The sequence below is a fragment of the Megascapheus bottae genome, chromosome 11, assembly GCF_031878675.1.
Source record: "Megascapheus bottae isolate mThoBot1 chromosome 11, mThoBot2.hap1, whole genome shotgun sequence".
Lineage (NCBI taxonomy): Eukaryota > Metazoa > Chordata > Mammalia > Rodentia > Geomyidae > Megascapheus > Megascapheus bottae.
This window is the reverse complement of record NC_143519.1, coordinates 22,522,462-22,541,932: the sequence shown is the minus strand read 5'-3', so window position 1 is coordinate 22,541,932 and position 19,471 is coordinate 22,522,462. Positions and strand designations below refer to the sequence as shown.

The following is a 19,471-nucleotide window of genomic DNA, read 5'->3' as shown; positions in this document are numbered from 1 at the left end:
GCCTATTTATTAAATTATTTGGAAAGTAGAAAAAGAACAGCAGAGAAAAATGATGTGCAAATTCATGTATACATACTAGTAGTTTACATATATTATATTAATTCCATAACAATACAATGGGACATGAAAACTAAAGCTTAAAAAATTACTACCATATAATTGCTAATTGTTAAGACAAAAATAGCTTCTAAAAATGGCTTCTGACCCTACTTTTAATTCCAACTATGTTTGTAAGTGCTATTATGTGTGGTAAGTATAAGACTTTGCTCTTATTTTACACCTCCAAATAAGTGATCAATGACTCTTCTTCAGTCCTACTGGTGACTCACACCTCTAATTCTAACTACTCAGGAAGCTGAGATCTGAGAATCATGGTTCAAAGCCAGTCCAAATAGAAAATTTTGTGAGATTATTATCTCCAATTAACCAAGTAGAGCTGTGGCTAAAAGCAGGCCTTGAGCAAAAGCACTCAGGGACAGCACCCAGTCCAAGTTCAAAAAAAAAAATCCTTTCACATTAGTTTGTATATTTAAAGTAGATCCCACCAGAGTTTAGTCTCCTTAAATTTTTTTTATCTTAACATTGGAATCTATTAATTAATAAAGATAATCAATTCAAGCTACTCAAAATACTGAGCACACTGATATAATTTTGTTACCCCAGAGTCACTGCAAATTAAGAAATGGTGCTCCCTGGTATAATTAGAAACATAAAACAATGGTTTTGGGTAACTTTTTCCTTTTAAAAGCTGACAAGAACAACATCCCTTTCAACTGTCATTCAAAATAATTACCAGTTGAATAGCAATGACAATAATGGTGGCAATGATAATAAACATTCTTCTCTGTCATAAGCCTTTATTAAGAAACAGAAAATTGTTAAGCTCTCCAAACATATTGATTACTGAATGCAATAATATGAAATCTCACATTTATATGTGTATATATATATACATACCTATATATACATATGCGTATCTCTATATGTCTCTATAATTCATGGCATAACCACATCCTTGCCACAATAATGGGATGTGTTCAAGACAAAGTGAAAACTGGTGATCTTTTCTCATATCCAAAAGAGAAGCTCTCTTTCTTTTAATGAAGATAACTGAGGAAGCTGTAAGTCTGGCAGGGATAGTACATACTCTGACTACAAGGAAGAATGGGTAAAATGGAGAGTAAGAAACAGAGTAGATTTATGTACAAATTGAACTGCTGAGTCAGTCTAGCCTGAAGTTGCCCTGCAATTTCCTAGACTTAATAAATGAGCCTGGTGTCCATACAAAGATCACTTTAATCTCCTCCACAACAACCTCTTGATGGGAGGAGAGCTTCCTGGCCATCTCAGGTGCTGTTTAAAGCCATGAGGCTATCTCTCAGGGTGCTACCAGCTTGTGACTAGGAATGGTAAAGGTGTGAATGGAAGCCCATTCCTGCTCAAGCAGATGATAATCACTACTTGGAAACATCTCATTGGCCTGGTTGAATCACTCTTATGCTTCACTGCAATCTAGACAATTCTCCTCAAACCTGCCTTTCCTCTTTTTCATGGAGTGTGAGAACTACAATAATGTATCTGAAAGCTCTTCTTTTCTACGCTTGGTCTTATCCTGAGTTTTCTTTCATTTTCCTCTGCTAGATAGATCATGCACATCATTTTTTCTTTCCTTTGATGAAAGTCAAGTTTGAACTCAGAGACTCATACTTGCTAGGCAAGGCAAGGGCTATACCACCGGAGCTGAGCTCAATCCTAATCCTGTGCACATTTAATCCTGTATGGGTATCTCCCTTTTTAAAATTTTTACTTTAATCTTATTACAAAGGTGATGTATGGGGGGGTTAAAGTTATATAAGTAAGGTAATGAGTACATTTCTTGTCAGTGTTTCTCCCTCTGCCTCATTTTCTCCCACTTTCCCTCACCCCAAGTCGCAAAGTTCATTTCCAACATAGTGTTTTGTGAACACTGATGTTGTGCTGGTTCACCCTTTGTCCTCTGTCTTCTTGAAAGACCTGAACTAGGAAAGAAAACTTTCCATTATTTTGGATGCAAAGCACCTCGATTATATTAAGTAGGATATGGATTTGACTGCTCTAAAGAAGGCCAAAGAAACTTACTTCTCAGTTAAGTAGTATTACTTATTAAGAACCAATACGGTAGTTCATGGCATACAGCTTTGTGACTTTGTGTTGATGTCTATGATGACATGTCCAGTTCCTGCTAGCATGCATGCATTCTACCAGCAAGCTGCAAGGACAGAAAGGAAATGATGTCCACCATTCCCTTTCATGAAGGAAGAGCGAGACAAGAAGGGATGAAAGGAGCAGAGAGAGAGGAAGAGAAAGAGAGAGAGACAAGAAACAGAAACAGCAACAGCAACAGAAAATGGAAGTAAGAAAGATGATTTATTTCAGGATGGGGGAAAAAAAAGGAAAAATTCAGTCCCAGTATTTCCAAACAAAAAGTTAGTCAGTACCTGGAATTGACATCCCCATGTCCCAGCTGTCCATGTTGCCCATATCCAAATGTATAGACGTCTCCATTTTCCATTAAGACCACTGAAACATACACATGTGAAAGCATACACATTTGTTTCTTCATCACATGTACCTTATATTGCTGTTATAACTACACTGAAAGTAGACTAATTCTTTATTTTAAAATGTAAGACTTTTAAAATAGGTAATGGAAGCCAATACAGGCACATATTTAAAGTAAAATCAGTCTGACTTTAGTTCTTAAAACATTTTAAGTCATAATTGCCTATTTTCATTATAACTATTACAAATGCTAGTTAATGGTATTACTATTTAATAACAGTGATTCAAACCAACTATAAAATTTTAATCATGAGTATGCTTCTTATTAAACAATACTCTTTAATAATTGAAAAAATTATAGGTAGTAGATGGCTTAGAGCCTATACATAATTAGGTATAATACTCATAGCATGGTAGGACTTTAATGTTTAGCAATGTCTTATCAAATAATAAGTATTTATGTAGATTTTATATGTTAAATTCTATTTAATTATGTCATTAATTTGCTAACAATTATGTAATTTTATACATTTAAGATATTTTAAAATCTGACAATACACCTTTCTTACTGAACATTAACAAAATATAGGACCATGTTACTAAAAACCATAATATTTTATGGTTGAAAAGAGATTTCAAAGATCATTTCATCATTAGCAGTTTATTGAATTAAGTTGTAAAATAAACCCATCAGACAACAGACTAAAAGATCACAGGAAAAAGACTGTATCTATTGTACCATGTGTGGTGATGAAAGAGATTCTGCAATAAATGCAAAGGCCTTACACATTGGAAATTGACACACTGACAGAGTAACATGTTATGCTCATCAAAACTAAACAAGTTATTTAGCACAACTGTAAAAATGCAGTTATACCCTAAAGTTCCAGCTGCTACCTGAATGGTGAAATCCACAGCTGACTTGTACAGCTCGAAGCTCACAGTCAAATCGCACAGAGCCTGGTGGGTATGTTGTGATTTTGCTTGCATCCTTTTCTCCTCTTTCTCCACTTCCATCTGTAAGTGTTATAATTTGTAATTAAGCTATGTTCTATCTTCAAAATAAAAATTTGAATAGCTTTACTATGGAAGGACAAGAGAAAAATGTTAAAAGGAATAAGCAAGAAGAATCTGTGCTGTTAGAAGTGACAGATGGAGAATCTACCTGCAAAGAAGCAAATGTGCAAATGTGCAAAGACTGGCAGTATATTTGTTTGCAAATATCACTAAGTCAATAAAAACGAAGATAAGATACAGTTATGAATTCAACCTATTAGGCTAAACTGTAATGTCATGATTACGTTACAGGAACAAAATTGTAGAGGTACAATGTAAAGTTGGTAAAGGAAGATTTAGTTTATATGAAAAATAACTGCATGCAAAGTTATTTAACAATTATTTTAACTTAGTAATATTATTAATACTCTACCTTAGAAAAAAAAAGTCCTAGTCGACTCACAAGTTGACTTATATTTCCTAAACAAATCTCAGGAAGGATATACAGTCCACCAGTATTGCTAAATTTGCCTAAACTTAAAAAAAATTAGACCAAAGAGCTTTATGCAGTGCACTGTAGTTCAAAGACCTACTCTCACTCCTCTTTCCTGTATTACCTTACCACTCAGTCATTCTGCTTTGTGGTCTTCTGCCTGACCCCAACAACTACCCTCAACCAAGTCATCCTTTTAGCCTCCTCTCCTCTTTTAAATGTCCTCTACTTGGCTAGTCGTAGGTCTTCTCTTCATTACTAGTTTGACATTGAATTTTCTGCCACTTTAACCACAGCACCGAAAACGGCATTCCAAAATATAAAACTTCTACTTTGGAAAATGTATGTGAGAGACAATTTTCTATTCTAAATCAAACATGATATATTCCATTATTAAAATATGAGTTTTGTGTCATCAAGAGTAAATTCCTTGCACACAAAATAAATGAAAATACAGAAGGAATTTGAAAAGATCCAATAGTGTAAACCAGTCTCTTGTAGTGTTAAAAACGCTATAAAAAGTATATACACTATGTAAACACATACATGAACTCAAAGACACAAACTTTAATTTTTATATTTTCATTGCCTATTTTGAACTGTTAAATCACTTTATTTTCATTTTATTCTTTCTTATTAATCTAAGTTTCAGTAAAACCCGGGTATATAAGCTTAACCTAAGTGATGACTTCTGTTTCTATAAATAACTACCACTTCTTTTAGTTTTAAACTGTTCATAACACTAGGACAGTAAAATCTCACTAATATGAAGTAACAGAAAACTTGTCCTTATAACTTACTGTAACAGTATCAATCATAGGACATTTAAGTAAAAGTTCAGTTTTGTTACTTTTAACGAAGGCAGACTATAGATTAAATGCTAAAAAAAGTAAAATGGGTTCACCTACATTATACTTGAAAATAGGCCAATATTACATTAAAATGTACCATATATATGAAAGTCTTTTGACATACAAGAATTAACTGCTGGACCCAGAGGTTGAAGGCACGATGAAGGAATCCTTCATTTCTTGAACCCTTGCTTTGAAAAGCTAGTGATTATAGACAGGTTTCACCTTAAAAGTATGACCCTGAAAATTCAGAGGAAGAAATTACTTTGTTTTACTCAAAAAAATATCACAACACTGCACCTAAAGTATTATAACTTCTGATGTAGTGATAAGAATGTGATTCCTTTTCTGCTAAGTTTTCTAATGTGGGTTTGCCAAATAAAACCAAAAGATGGGTGGCATTAAAAGAAATATACTTTTACTTCAGAGCCTTCTCATCTTGGAAAGGCAGTGGAATGGTTAAATGCATATAAGGCTTTACATTAAAAGGAAGGAATGCCTTCCAAATACAACTTAAATAAGAGACAAGAAAGCAAATGGCAAGAAATTTAACAACTTTCTCTCAACTTAATCATACATTATTAAGTCTGACTTAACAAAAAGCAAATTGTGTTCACATGATTTTTCAGACTTAATTAAACATTTCAAGTACTGTTCCACTTCCTACAATGTACCAATGTCTGCACAGGGTAATTTCCTGTGGAATTTGGCATTTTTGTCCCCTCTTTTGATTGGAGACAATATAAATATACAAATCCCACAGTAGAGATATAGCATCAAGGAAGGAGAAAACTGCCTAATAATTTACTAAATAAGCATAATGACTAAAATAAAGCCTACTACTTAGAGGTCAAAATTCTGTTAGAAATGCTGTGTAAAAGAATTAGTGTAACAGTGACGTTAACCTGTATCTATATGAAAGTTTCTCAATTAATAAGGATGGTGAAAATACTACAAATATAAATAAAGATGAGGTTCTTAATTATTTATTGTATTTGTGTGTGATTGGATGTGTAAACCATACCCAATTCTGCTGATTCAGAAATATATAAAAATTTGTTAGGGAAAAAAGTACTTATTAATAAGGAACAAAAAATAGTGTAATTCAAGAATCAGCAAGTCAAATTCACCAAGATTAATCCTGCTGAAGTTCACGTTTCCTCAAGTTGGAGGAAAAACACTCATGTCTGAATAGTAGTATATTTGGCTACTAAAGTATAAACAAACATATTTCCACTAATATATGTTCATATATATATGTTAGAAATTTTAACGGGAATGTATATAAAATACTCTGTACTGTTTACACGTACTTGTGCACATATACAAAAGTAAGATTAGCATCTAAAGAATTTTTTTTGTTTGTTTTGTCAGTCATGAGACTTGAACTCTGGTTCTTGGCACTGTTTCTTCAGCTTAAGTCCTACCCTTTGAGTCACAGTGCCACTTCCAGTTTTCTGGTGATTAATTGGAGATAAGAGTCTCATGGACTTTTTAGTGCCAGGACTGGCTTTGAACTGTGATCCTCAAATCTCAGCTTCCTGAATAGACATGAGCCACTGTGCCCGGCTTCAGAATGATTAACATGAGAAACTACTTGGGGAGTAATCTTAGTTTTCAAACCAGAAAAAAAAAAAAAAAGACCAAAGCACATAGTAAGTATCTGGAACAAAAAAGAAAGCAACAGAGATGCAATCTGCTAAGTACTTCCCCCATGCTAAATGCTATAAAACTTTAATGCCACAATAGATAAGTGCTTAAGGAACCAAAGGGCTTGGACTGGAAATCTCCTCTACAAATTGGCTAGAGGTATAACAACTAGACCCAGAATGTCTTAGCTGTCCCTCACATGAAAAAAACACAATGATGTATACAACATGAGGTACTTAGGAGGATTAAGTGAAAATGAGTTTGAAAAATGCACAATTAATATTCACTATTGCTGCTTTCTCTAATCAACAAAGAAATCTAATTATTACAGGTGGTTTGCCATTTACTAAGAGGTTAAAGGGTTAAATAAGTTATTTATAGGCTAGCCAGCTAAACATATAAATGACAGATCAAATTTTTGGAGCTTGAATATAAATAAAGTTCATGCATCTTTTATCACTAAATAGTTTGCACTTGAAATATTGTGCAAAAATAATTACATATGTAATGAACCAAATTTTGTGCCTATAGGAGAATTCTAAAAGAAAAAAAATAATTTAATTAAAGCTATTACTTATGGATTATTTCTTTTTGCCAGTCCGGGGGCTTGAACTCAGCGCCTGGGCACTGTCCTTGGACACTTTTGCTCAAGGATAGTGCTCTGCCACTTGAACCACAGCACCAGATCGTTTTTTCTGAGTATGTGGTACTGAGGAATGGAACCCAGGGCTTCATGCATGCTAGCCAAGCATTCTACCACCAGGCTATGCTCCTGGCCCTCATGGATTTCTATATGTAAAGATTATATAGTGTATAATATCAATTTTAATTTTCAAAGCAAGTTAGGAAATATCATTTTACTTTAAAAATAAGGATACCCAGAGGGGCCTAGAAATTATGAATAGTCATGACGTTCCAGTAAATTAGAAATTTAGAATTAAGCTGAATTCCACTTGAAAGGCCCCATTTCCATTATACCATGCAATTTCCAAACACCAAAAAGGTTCAAAATATATCCAAATGTTTAGTGGCATTCCTCCTGAATTACACATTAATCCATTTAAAACAGATTTCAGGACTATTTCTAGAATAATCCAGGTGTTCCATACGATGTGCACTATATTGAAATCTTTGGATGTATGACACTGAATAGCTGAGTGTATGTTTCAGTTCTGTTAGAATCACAGTTTATGATCGACATTTTAGCGGAGCACAGTGGCTCAGGCTTGTAATCCTAGCTACTCAGGAGGTTGAGATCTGAGGATCGAGGATCAAAGCCAGCCTGAGCACTAAAGTCCCTGAGACTCTCATCTCCAATTAACCACTAGAAAACCAGAAGTGGTGCTGTGGCCCCAGGGTTAGGGTAAGTAGCCTTGAGCTGAAGAGCTCAGGGACAGCTCCCAGGCCCAAAGTTCAAGCCCTATGTCTCACAAACTACAACAACAAAAACTCATTTAATGCCAGATGGAATTCTACATTCTACTTATTGATCAGCTTTAAATATTCTATGTTGCCTCTCGTCAAATTTTGCCATTTTACAACTTTCAGATTCCTTTCCAATCAACTAAAGTCCTTCAACTTTCTACCTAGAAATCACTGTTAATACTAAATTCCTATTTCTTAGCACCTGAAATATATTACTTTCTAGAAAGTTTTAGCTTATATTCTACAATTTGTACCAACAATATAATTAAATGTATGACAGAAAATATCTGTTAGTATAGTGAAAGGAAAATGAAAATATGTAGTAAAAGCAGTGAATGGAGAGAAGAATCAATAACAGGATAGTGAATGTAAAAGGTTAGTGGGTGGTAAGGAATAGTGAGTGATAAGTTAATGTTTCATGTAAATAGCACACATTTGATATTATTTACAGTGTATTACAGTGTGTATATAAAAATGTGCATTTGGGTATGTATGTAAACAACACACACACACAGCCCTAGATTCTAATTTTATAAAATCAAAAAAAGATAAGGGGAATATATAATAAACAAAATATATAATTAATTTTCAATAAATGATCTATTAAAAAAGGTTCACACAAATGTAACCTGGTAAAAAAACAAAAGTTGAGGTAAGAGTAGCTTGTAGCTTATTTATTATTTCCTATCATTAGTAACTAAGCACATTGAATATAATCTTTAAATTTATCATCTTAGTCTTCAATTAGTGCATCACTTTAAAAAAAGAAGAAATAAAGATGCTTGACCTTTAGATGCAAAATTTTTCAACTGTTTCATTAAAATGAGAATATTATAAATTTCTGTATAAGTGAGGGAAAAACACATTGAGAATATCTCTTTTAATAATGGCATAGACATAAGAGATTCCAACAATACCTAATAAGCTAACATACTATATTTAAATTCTGTTACTCAGATTTAAGTATTTGTAATTTTTTTTTTTTTTTTGCCAGTCCTGGGCCTGAGCACTGTCCTTGGACTTTCTCAAGGCTAGAGCGCTATCATCTGAGCCTCAGCACCACTTCTGGCTTTTTTCTATGTATGTGGTACCGAGGAATCAAACCTGGGTCTTCATGAATGCTAGGCAAACACTCTACCACTAGGCCAAACTCCCGGCCCATATTTTTAAAATCAGTAAGTAAAACATACATTGTTAATTATATCTCATTTATTTGTTTTTGTTTATTATTTATTTGTGAAGTTTAAATTAAGAGCCTTGCACTTGCTAGTCAAACTCATAGACTTTTGTTTACATTAGTTGTATTAAGCTATTGTCCTTGGACTGGGATTATCCTACCTACATACCTGAATAACTCAGATAGCAGGCATGCTATCATATCAGGCTTTTGGGTTCAAATGAGGTCTCACTAACTTTTGCTAGCCTTAAACTTCTAAACTTAGCCTGCTAAATGTTACCCTTCTCAGTAGCTGGGATTACAGGCATGGGCCTTGATGCCCAGCCTATGTCACATTTAAAACACTTTCAAGCTTTATTTCTGCAGAATTCATCTTAAGTTTTAATTATGCCAAGAACTTACTAAAGGATTCCCCACCCACACCCCAGTCCTGGGGCTTGAACTCAGGACCTGAGCACTGCCCTTGGGCTTTCTCAATGCTAGAGCTCTACCACTTGAGCCACAGCACCATTTCCAGCTTTTTCTGTGTATATGTGGTACCGAGGAACTGAACCCAGGTCTTCATGTATGCTAGGCAATCACTCTACCAACTAGGTCAAACTCGCGACCCCACAAAAGACTTTCTTTTTTTCTTTCTTTCTTTTTTGAAGTTTAGAGTGCATGTTTTCTAGCAAACGAAAAAATAAAAATTAATTTGTCTACATGAATGCCTTTAGAACTTCCTTTTCTGTTTGTTGGGGTTTATTATTGCCTAGGCATTTGAAAAAATTGCATCTGTAAATTAGATTAGCCAATGAAAAGCCTTGGGTTCAAACAAAAGAATTTAAGTAATGACATACATAAATTTAAAATGTTTTGTATTACATTCTTTCTTAATGTCGGCTGACCACATCTGCTATTTTTACAAAAAATTAGCATGCCTTAGAAATATTTAAAATTAGAGGCTGGGAACATAGCCTAGTGATAGAGTGCTTGCCTAGCATGCACCAAGCCCTAGTTCTATTCCTTGGTACCACATGCTCAGAAAAAGCCGGAAGTGGCACTGTGGCTCAAGTGGCAGAGCGCTATCCTGGGGGTGGGGGGGAGGAAGAGGGGGATTTTCAATTAGTCAGATCTCTGAAGACCTTAAAGAACAATGCAGAAATTGGTTCTAGTTCTTCAATAAGTATGTTTACTACGGATCAATTCTGAGAACACATGCAGATCTGTCTTACTCTTTCTTTGTAGCTACCTGTATTTAATGTGTAAATTTCAAATATTTATGTATTTGTATGTTGTAAATCTTATTAGAGCAGTAGAGAAACAAATGGCAGTCTTATCTTTATATATTGCACTTAGTAATTTTGTTAATTCTAAAACAGAACAACATTTCTAAATGACCAAAAGATGCTATATCATAGCCATGTAAGGACAGGCAGGTAACAAAAGAAATAGAAGGCAAGAATATCCTCCTACATTGTTAAAGTCAATACAAAGAAAGAAGGAAAAAGAAGCATGAGAGTCAGAAACAAACAGTACCACTTTCAATCCTTTCTCCTCAGGCTATGGAATAATGACAGAAGCAAAGCAGAAGAAATCAGATTTGTGCATTTTCTCAGAGACAACTTCAAATGAGTGGAAGCAATTGGGAGAGCATCCCGCCTGGTGGATAAGGAAGACCAAATACCTTTGTGCTTGTCCCGTTTATGCTTTAGCTGTGCTGGATGGGATCTGAGTCTGGCTAGAGCCTGTTCTCGATGGTTCATAAAAATAGGACCAGCAAATACAAGGGGGCCTGAGGAGACACATTTTGGTATGTGCATAGAAAAGCTCACAAATGAAAAACACTGTAATGAACAAAAATTAATTCAAACTAGACGCATGAAATTTAATGTTTTTGGACATACTTGTCTCCCAATTCCCCAACTCCACCCCTAACCCCCCAAATTCCACACACAGGTAGTATCTTCAACCGAGTTAGTAAAGCACATATTCCATTTTTATTCTTACAAAAGTGAGTGACTACTAATAGTAGCAAATGATAATCACAAAATTTCATCAAAATAAATTATCTTAAAATATTTTCAATATTATATTTAAAATTTACTGTCAGATATTCATTGAAAGCAACTACCTTTTCTATTGATATACTAAAACTCAACTAATTTTAAATTAAATATTCATAAGATCTCCCAGATATTTCCCAGTTCTACATCAATCTTTATACACACACAAAACCCCCCAAATTACTGACTTTTCTATATATTATGAAAGACTTTTTATGAGAAAAACAGACGATCAAAAACAGAACTAAGATACTTCACATGTGGGAGTTGCTGAATGTATATGTAGAAGCAAGGATAGCCTGAGCTTACCACTAATGGTAGAAACAGCAACTACCTCAACTAGCACATCAGGGACACTAATGGTCTCTCACTAAAGTTTTCTTCCTAAAGAGACATTATGCACACCTGTACATAAAACATATCCCCACACTGTACCCATTATCACTTGTATATCACTTAAGGAAAACCAGCAGCCACATTCATTTTAATACATTCGAAATCATTTGTCCTCATTAATAATTAGCTGAAGAAGAAAAATAAAACTGAGTATACACTGAGTTTTTCATTATTTTCTTATAGAACAAAACAATAATTTCTTGACTTTCAAAAAATTCAAAAATACTTTCAGCAGGACACAGGTGGCTCATGCCTATAATCCTACTCAGAGGCTGAGATCTGAGGACTGTGATGTAAAGCCAGCCAGGATAGGAAAGTCTGTGAGACTCTGATCTCCAATTAATCACCAAAAAGTCAGAAGTAGGGCTGTGGTAACTTAAGTGGTACAGTGCTAGTCTTGAGCAAAAATAAATAAATAAATAAACAAACAAACAACAAAAAACTCATGGGGAGTGTCTAGGCCCTGAGTTCAAACCCCAGGACCAAAACTAAAAAAGAAAAAGAAAGAAAAGAAAAGCTTCCCAATTTTAAAACATTACCAGAACTAAAAAAGGAGTTATAAGCCATACAAATAATATTTTAATAATGCTAGTCTTAAAATGACTTCATGCTACTCTTCATTTTAAGAAATTTGCCTAATAATGGAACAAATTGAAAGTAATTTCCTATAACAAAGAATAGATTAAATAAATTATCCTTCATTTATTATAAAAAGATAGGCACAGGAAACATTATTTCAACTGCTAAATACTGTCAGAAAATACAGCTAGCACCAATCCTATGAAATGCCAAAGGCAATGCATAAAATATGTTTAATTAAACACTTGTAATTATTTCCCAGCAATAATGTGGCAATGGTTTAATATCACATTACATAAGTTGAGCTCCCTTTCTGGAAAGTTGATGATTTCAAATGTGATTATGTCTTATGTCCTCAACATGCATGATTTTCCAATACACTTACTTTTAACAGAAAATAGAAATTACTACTTTCCAACTACATAATAGTATTCAAAAGTTACAAATTTTATTACACTTTTCTGAGTTCTGGGTCAGATTCAGATATTTGTCCTCATAATATATATATCCATATTACTAATTAGCTTTTCAATAAATTCAATCTATAAATATAGACAGCCCATGGACATACATGCCTAATAATTAACAGGTCAAGTCAAATTAAAAAATATGGTTGTATACCATGGATTAAATAAAAAAAAAACAGTTTGTTTGCCTCTTTGGTTTTTTGTGTGCTTTTTTTGTTTTTGTTTTTTGTTGGTTCTGGGGCTTGAACTCTGGGCCAAGGCACTGTCCCTGAGCTTCTTTTGTCAAGGCAAGCACTCTACCACTTGAGGCACAGCACCATTCTGGTTTTTTTGAGTACATTATGGGAGACAAGAATCTCAAGAATTTCCTGCCCTGGCTGGCTTCAACCCCTGATCCTCAGATCTCACACTCTTGAATGGCTAGGATTACAGGCATAGCCACCATCACCCAGCAAAACAATGTGTTTTATGAATAAAGTTAAATAATTTACATATTAGCTAAACCTTTTTCTGTCAATACCAGTGTTTAATCTCAGGTTCTCATGATTACTCAGCTTTCTTTTTTTTTTCACTTTTTTATTGTAATGTATGGTTACAGTTATATTCGCCAGACAGTAGGTGCATTAGTTCTCACACATTAATACCCCATCTCATGTTTTTGTCCCCATTTACTCAGCTTTCTTGCTCAAAGCTGATACTCTACCACTTGGGTCATGCCCCCAGCTCAGCTTTTCTGCCTGGGCTGGCTTTGAATATTGATCATTTAGATCTCATCACCATGAATAGTTAGGATATTCAGAATGAAACAACAGTGCCCATCAATCAAATATTTTAAACTTTTTATGGAATAGGCATGATATATCATAGATAGAAAGATAAAAACACAGGATTTCAGCCTACTAGGGAAAATAGCAATAAAAGCAAAACATTGTTACAAAGGAGATCTGTGACAAGAAGGATAAAGTCTCCAAACCAAATTGGGTGAGAAAGGTTTCAAAGAATGAAAAACATTTAACAAGAGAGAAAGAAGAGAGGGAATTCCAGTTCAAAGAAAGCAGACTTAAAGCACATGAAAATGAAAAAATAATTATATAGTTATTTTAAAAGACACAATCAAAATAAAAGGCAGTATAAGATGTGGAACAAAAGTGCTGAAAAATTAGTTTGGGGAGGTACAAACCAAAGTACTGTTTGTAATACTATTTATTAGGTATAATTTGGCAGAATTGTAATTTGAGGCTAGCTAGGGCAAAAAAATTAATGTGACCCCCTCCCCCACATCTTAAAGAAAAAAGAATGAGTATGATAGTGTATCCCTCTCATTCCAGCTATGAGGGCAGCTTAAAGTAGGGTGATTGCATATTACGCTGGCCCAGGTCAGAAGTCCAAGAACCAACATGAGAATATAACTAAAAACTGGAGATATACATTTCTCAGTTGGTAACAGATTTGCCCAGGAAGTGTAAGAGCCTGAATTCAAACACACACACACACACACACACACACACACACACACACACACACACACAGATAAGTACAATCTTTTAATACCATAAATCTTCATTTGGGAAATGATGACAAATCCACAAATTGTTTTCAACTAATCAACAAAGACACACTGTAATTCAGACACCACACTATGTGCTGGAAACAGATGGTAAGCAAACATAAACTACTAGCACACAGTCAAATTGGGAGAGGGAGGATTTATTCCCAACTAAGGATGAAACTATGAAGGCTTTGACTGTATGTTAGTGAGATTCTGAAAAGTAAATATATTTAAGAATTATTAAGAAATTAAGAAGCTTAACTGAACACAACTTGGTTTATTATTCCCATAGAGAAAACTAAATAAAACAGGCATATGTTTGGGAAGGTGGTTTACGGGTAGAGTGCTTGCCTAGCATACATGAAATGAAGCCCTGAGTTTGCTTGCTCAATATCACATAAACAGAAAAGGCCAGAAGTGAAGCTATGGCTCAAGTGACAGAGCACTAGCTTGAAGAACAGAGAGGCTCAGCGACAGTGCTCAGGCTTTGAATTCAAGACCCAGGACTGCCCCCCCCCAAAAAAACAGGTATAAAATGATCAAATTTACATATTTAAAGTACCCATCATTCACATATAGGCAATATACTATGTGGAGCTATCGCAGGCAGGTAAGAAGATATAGAATTGATGGCAGTGTAAAGTAAGTTACTGTTGATACCTTTTGAGACATTAAAGAATATCTTAGGGGACCAAGAGTTTGGCCAAGTGGTAGAGTGTTTGTCAAGCATGCACAAGGACCCAGGTTTGATTCTTCAGTACCATATACACACAAAAAAGATGGAAGTGGTGCTGTGGCTCAAGTGGTAGAGCTCTAGCCTTGAGAAAGCCCAAGGACAGTGCTCAGGCCCTGAGTTCAAGGCCAAGGACTGGAAAAAAAAAATCTTAGAGCCAGTAATGGCACCTCTGCAATGCATGCTAAAGAAAACTCAAAAATAATCTGGAAAAAATGGATGAACTCCTAGCCAATATTAACATACCCACATTGAACCAAGAAGAACTAAGCAAACTAAACAGGCCGATTTCAAACACTGCAATAGAAATGGCAATAAGAGACCTTCCACCTAAGAAAAGCCCAGGGCCAGATGGATTCACAGCTGAATTCTATAAGGTCCTCAAAGTAGAGCTCACACCAATACTCCTCAAGCTCTTCAACGAAATTGAAAATGAAGGCTCTTTACCAAACTCATTCTATGAAGCCAGTATAACCCTCATCCCCAAACCAGACAGAGATTCATCAAAGAAAGAGAACTATAGGCCGTTTCTTTGATGAACATCGATGCAAAACTTCTCAACAAAATACTGGCGAACTATCTACAACAACTCATCAAAAAAATTACACATTGTGATCAAATAGGATTCATCACAGGGAGACAAAGCTTGTTCAACATATGCAAATCAACTAATAAAATTCAACACATCAACAGGAGCAAAAACAAAAATCACATGATTGACTCAATAGATGCAGAAAAGGCATTTGACAAGATCTAACACCCCTTTATGTTAAAAGCTCTGGAGAAACTAGGAATCCATAGAACAATCCTCAGTATAACAAAGGCTGTGTATCATAAACCCACAGCTAGTATTATACTTAATGGTGAAAAGCTAAAGCCATCCCCTCTAAAATCAGGAATGAGACAAGGATGCCCACTCTCTCCATTCCTCTTTAACATAGTATTAGAATTCCAAGCCAGAGCAATAAGGCAAGAAGCAAGCATAAAGGGGATCCTAACAGGAAAAGAGGAAGTGAAACATTCCCTCTTTGCAGATGACAGGATTCTGTATTTAAAGAATCCTATAGACTCCACTCCCAAGCTGCTTGAGCTGATTCAAAACTTTGGCAAGGTACCAGGGTATAAAATTAACCCTAAAAAATCAACTGCTTTCTTCTATGCCAACAGTGAGAGGAATGAGGCAACAATCAGGAAAGCAACTCCTTTCACAATAGCCTCAAAGAAAATAAAGTACCTAGGAATTAGCTTAACTAAGAATGTAAAGGACCTTTTTGATGAAAACTTTAAACCCGGAAAAAGGAAATTAAAGCAGAACTGAGGAAATGGAAAAACCTCCCATGCTCCTGGATTGGAAGAATTAACATCATGAAAATGGCAATCTTGCCAAGGGTTATCTACAACTTCAATGCCATACCCATAAATATGCCAATGTCATTCTTTAAAGAAATAGAAGATGCAGTCCAAAATTTCATATGGAATAATAAAAGACCCCATATAGCAAAAACACTTCTTAGCAGAAAGAACAGCACAGGAGGAATTTCAATACCAAACTTTAGACTCTATTACAGAACTATAATTATCAAAACAGCTTGGTACTGGCACAAGAACAGGCCTGAAGACCAATGGAATAGAACTGAGGACCCAAATATTAAACCACAGACCTATGGCCACCTAATCTTTGACAAGGGAGCCAAAAAAAAAACCCAAAAAACAACAACAACAACAACAACAACAACAACAAAAACAGAATGGAAGAAAGACAGCCTCTTTAACAAGTGGTGCTGGCAGAACTGGTTAAGCACCTGCAGAAAACTAAAGTTGGATCCTTCTTTGTCACCCTGTACTAGAATTAACTCCAAATGGATCAAAGACCTGGAGGTAAAAGCCGACACACTGAAAACTTTACAAGAAGGAATAGGAGATACACTAGGTCTCCTTAGCACAGGTTGAAACTTTCTTAATAAGGACTAAGAATCATAGCAAATCGAGACAGGCTGGATAAATGGGATTGCATTAAAGTGCAGAGCTCTTGTATGGCAAAGGACACTGCTAGTAAATTAATTAGGAAGCCTACAGAATGGGAGATCTTCACCAACCATACAACAGACAAAGGCCTCATATCTAAAATATATCAACAGCTCAAAAAAATTGAATCACTCCAAAACTAATCTCCAAAGTAACAACCATCCCATTAAAAGATTGGCCAAAGACTTAGAGTCTTCTCTGAAGAAGAAACAAAAATGGCCTATACACACATGAAGAAATGCTCAACATCTCTGGTCATAAAAGAAATGCAAATCAAAACAACTCTAAGATTCCACCTCACTCCAGTTAGAATGGCCAGGATCAAGAAAACTAATAACAACAGATGCTGGTGGGGATGTGGCCAGGAAGGATCACTACTAGACTGTTGATGGGAGTGCAAACTCGTTCAACCACTATGGAAAGCAGTATGGCAGTTCCTCAAAAGACTAAACATAGAGCTCCCCTATGACCCAGCAATTCCACTACTTGGCATTTACCCAATCATCCACAAGCACAACAATATTCATTGCAGCACTATTTACCATAGCAAAGATATGGAACCAACCTAGATGTCCCTCAGTTGATGAGTGGATCAACAAGATGTGGTATTTGTACACAATGGAATTCTATGCTGCTATCAGAAAGAATGACATTGCCCCATTTGTAAAGAAATGGAAAGACTTAGAAAAAAATCATATTAAGTGAAGTAAGCTAGACTCAAAGGAACTTAGGCTCAATGTTTTCCCTCATTTGTCATAATCAGTAGAAGCCTTGGGCTCTCCTAGCAGAGATTTGCACTAGAGCAAAACCTAGATACATAAGGCCATATAGTATGACGCTAAATGAAAGGACCTCTAGGATATAGAAACAAAAGCCATATAATGAGTGATTGATGTCCTTCATGTACTATGCTATCTCTCATCTCTTTTGCTGTGCCTTGGTTAACTCATATTATTACAGTATCTCACTTTGTTATCTGATATATTGGATGTATTTGTATTTGGTTATTTGAAATTGTATAGGGAAGGGGGGAAAACAAGATGAGGGGTGTGTTGGGGGGGAGGGAAATGGGGACCAAGTCATGAGAAAGGGTATCAATCTATGTGAATTAATGCACCTTCTATCTGGCAAATATCATGTAACCCTTCTGTTAATTACAATAAAAATATATGAAAAAATAAAACTCAAAAAAAGTATTAATATTTTAGCTCCAACATGTTTACTATCAAATACAACATTGGCAGGAGGATGACAAGGAAGATATGATTTTCTTTATAACTATAGCTGGTCCAGAATTCACTAAATAGCCACAGCTAGCCTCATATTCACTGTCCTTCTGTCTTTGTTTCCCAAGTAATAAGATTACAATAGTGTACTATGTCATCCAGATAACTATTCTTCATTATAGCAAAATAAAAAGGGAAAAATGGAAAACCATACTATTTATATTCAATGGAAAAATATACAATGATTAAAGTATGAATTAGTAGGCATTTTTACATGAGAAACTTTTATGCCACTTAAACTAACAATAAGAAAAACACTTTGAAAGACCAAGAATAATACAAATGATGCCAGAGGAAAATACAACTCTCATACTTTAATTTTATGGCTATAAATTCCTGTACTTAAAAAACAATGTCAAATGTCTACAAATTTTAACATACCCAGTCTTTGATCCACACTTTGTCTCTAGTACAGCCTTCGAAACCAAGATTATGCAAAGCCACAAATTCAGTGATAGTTATTACAGGAAATCCAACCAAAAACCTAAAAATAGCCTGAATGTTTAGCAACAAAATGATGGTTGCATAAATAGTGGTACAAAGTCATTTAGCTACTGAGTGGCATATGGTACATACTATTTATTAAGATACCTTATATTTTATGTTATATGGTAAAATGAGAAACAGGTATTGTAAATAAATATATATGTAATACTAATTTATTTTTACAAATATGCACCTATTTTTCTATGTGTAGATATCCACACATGATTTGAGTTCAGCACTAATTTATCATCGTTAGTGTTTATATCTTAATGAAGGAAGATATTGAAGTATAACTACTACACTACTAACCTCATTTAGCACAATGACAAGAAGGAAAAGGATGGGACTGGGATTTTGGCCTAGTGGTAGAGTGCATGCCTAGCATGCACGAAGACCCTCATTCGATTCCTCAGTACCACATAGATAGAATAATTTGGAAATGGTGCTGTTGCTCAAGTGGTAGAGCTCTCGCCCTGGGAAAGCCCTCAGGCCCTGACTTCAAGCCCCAGGATTGGTTTTTAAAAAAGAAAAAGTAAGAAGGAAAAGACCAAATCAAAACTAGCAAAAAAGGGTGGGAGATTGGTCTAGTCGTAGAGTGCTTGCCTAGCTAACATGCATGAAGACCCAGGTTTGATACCTTGGTACCACATACAGGGAAAAAGTGGTGCTATGGCCCAAGTGGTAGAGCTCTAGCATTGAAAAAGTCGGGACAATTCTCAGGTGCTGAGTTCAAAGCTCAGAACTGGTAAAAAATAAAATAAAAAAACCTAGC

General features: G+C 35.1%; 1 protein-coding gene across 10 annotated transcripts in view; it reads right to left on the bottom strand.

The window, feature by feature from the left end:
• The window catches only part of Mycbp2 (MYC binding protein 2), a 243,921-nt gene that overhangs the window by 157,611 nt on the left and 66,839 nt on the right, over window positions 1-19,471 (bottom strand). For 9 of the 10 annotated variants that reach the window (XM_090342005.1, XM_090342006.1, XM_090341998.1 and 6 more), the window contains exons 18-20: window positions 10,800-10,907; window positions 3,439-3,558; window positions 2,478-2,559 (exon numbers count right to left, since the gene is read on the bottom strand). In XM_090342005.1, the coding sequence (XP_090198131.1) occupies window positions 2,478-2,559; window positions 3,439-3,558; window positions 10,800-10,907 (310 nt within the window). The remainder of the gene's footprint in view (window positions 1-2,477; window positions 2,560-3,438; window positions 3,559-10,799; window positions 10,908-19,471) is intronic. The other variant, XM_090342001.1, reaches the window with a different exon arrangement.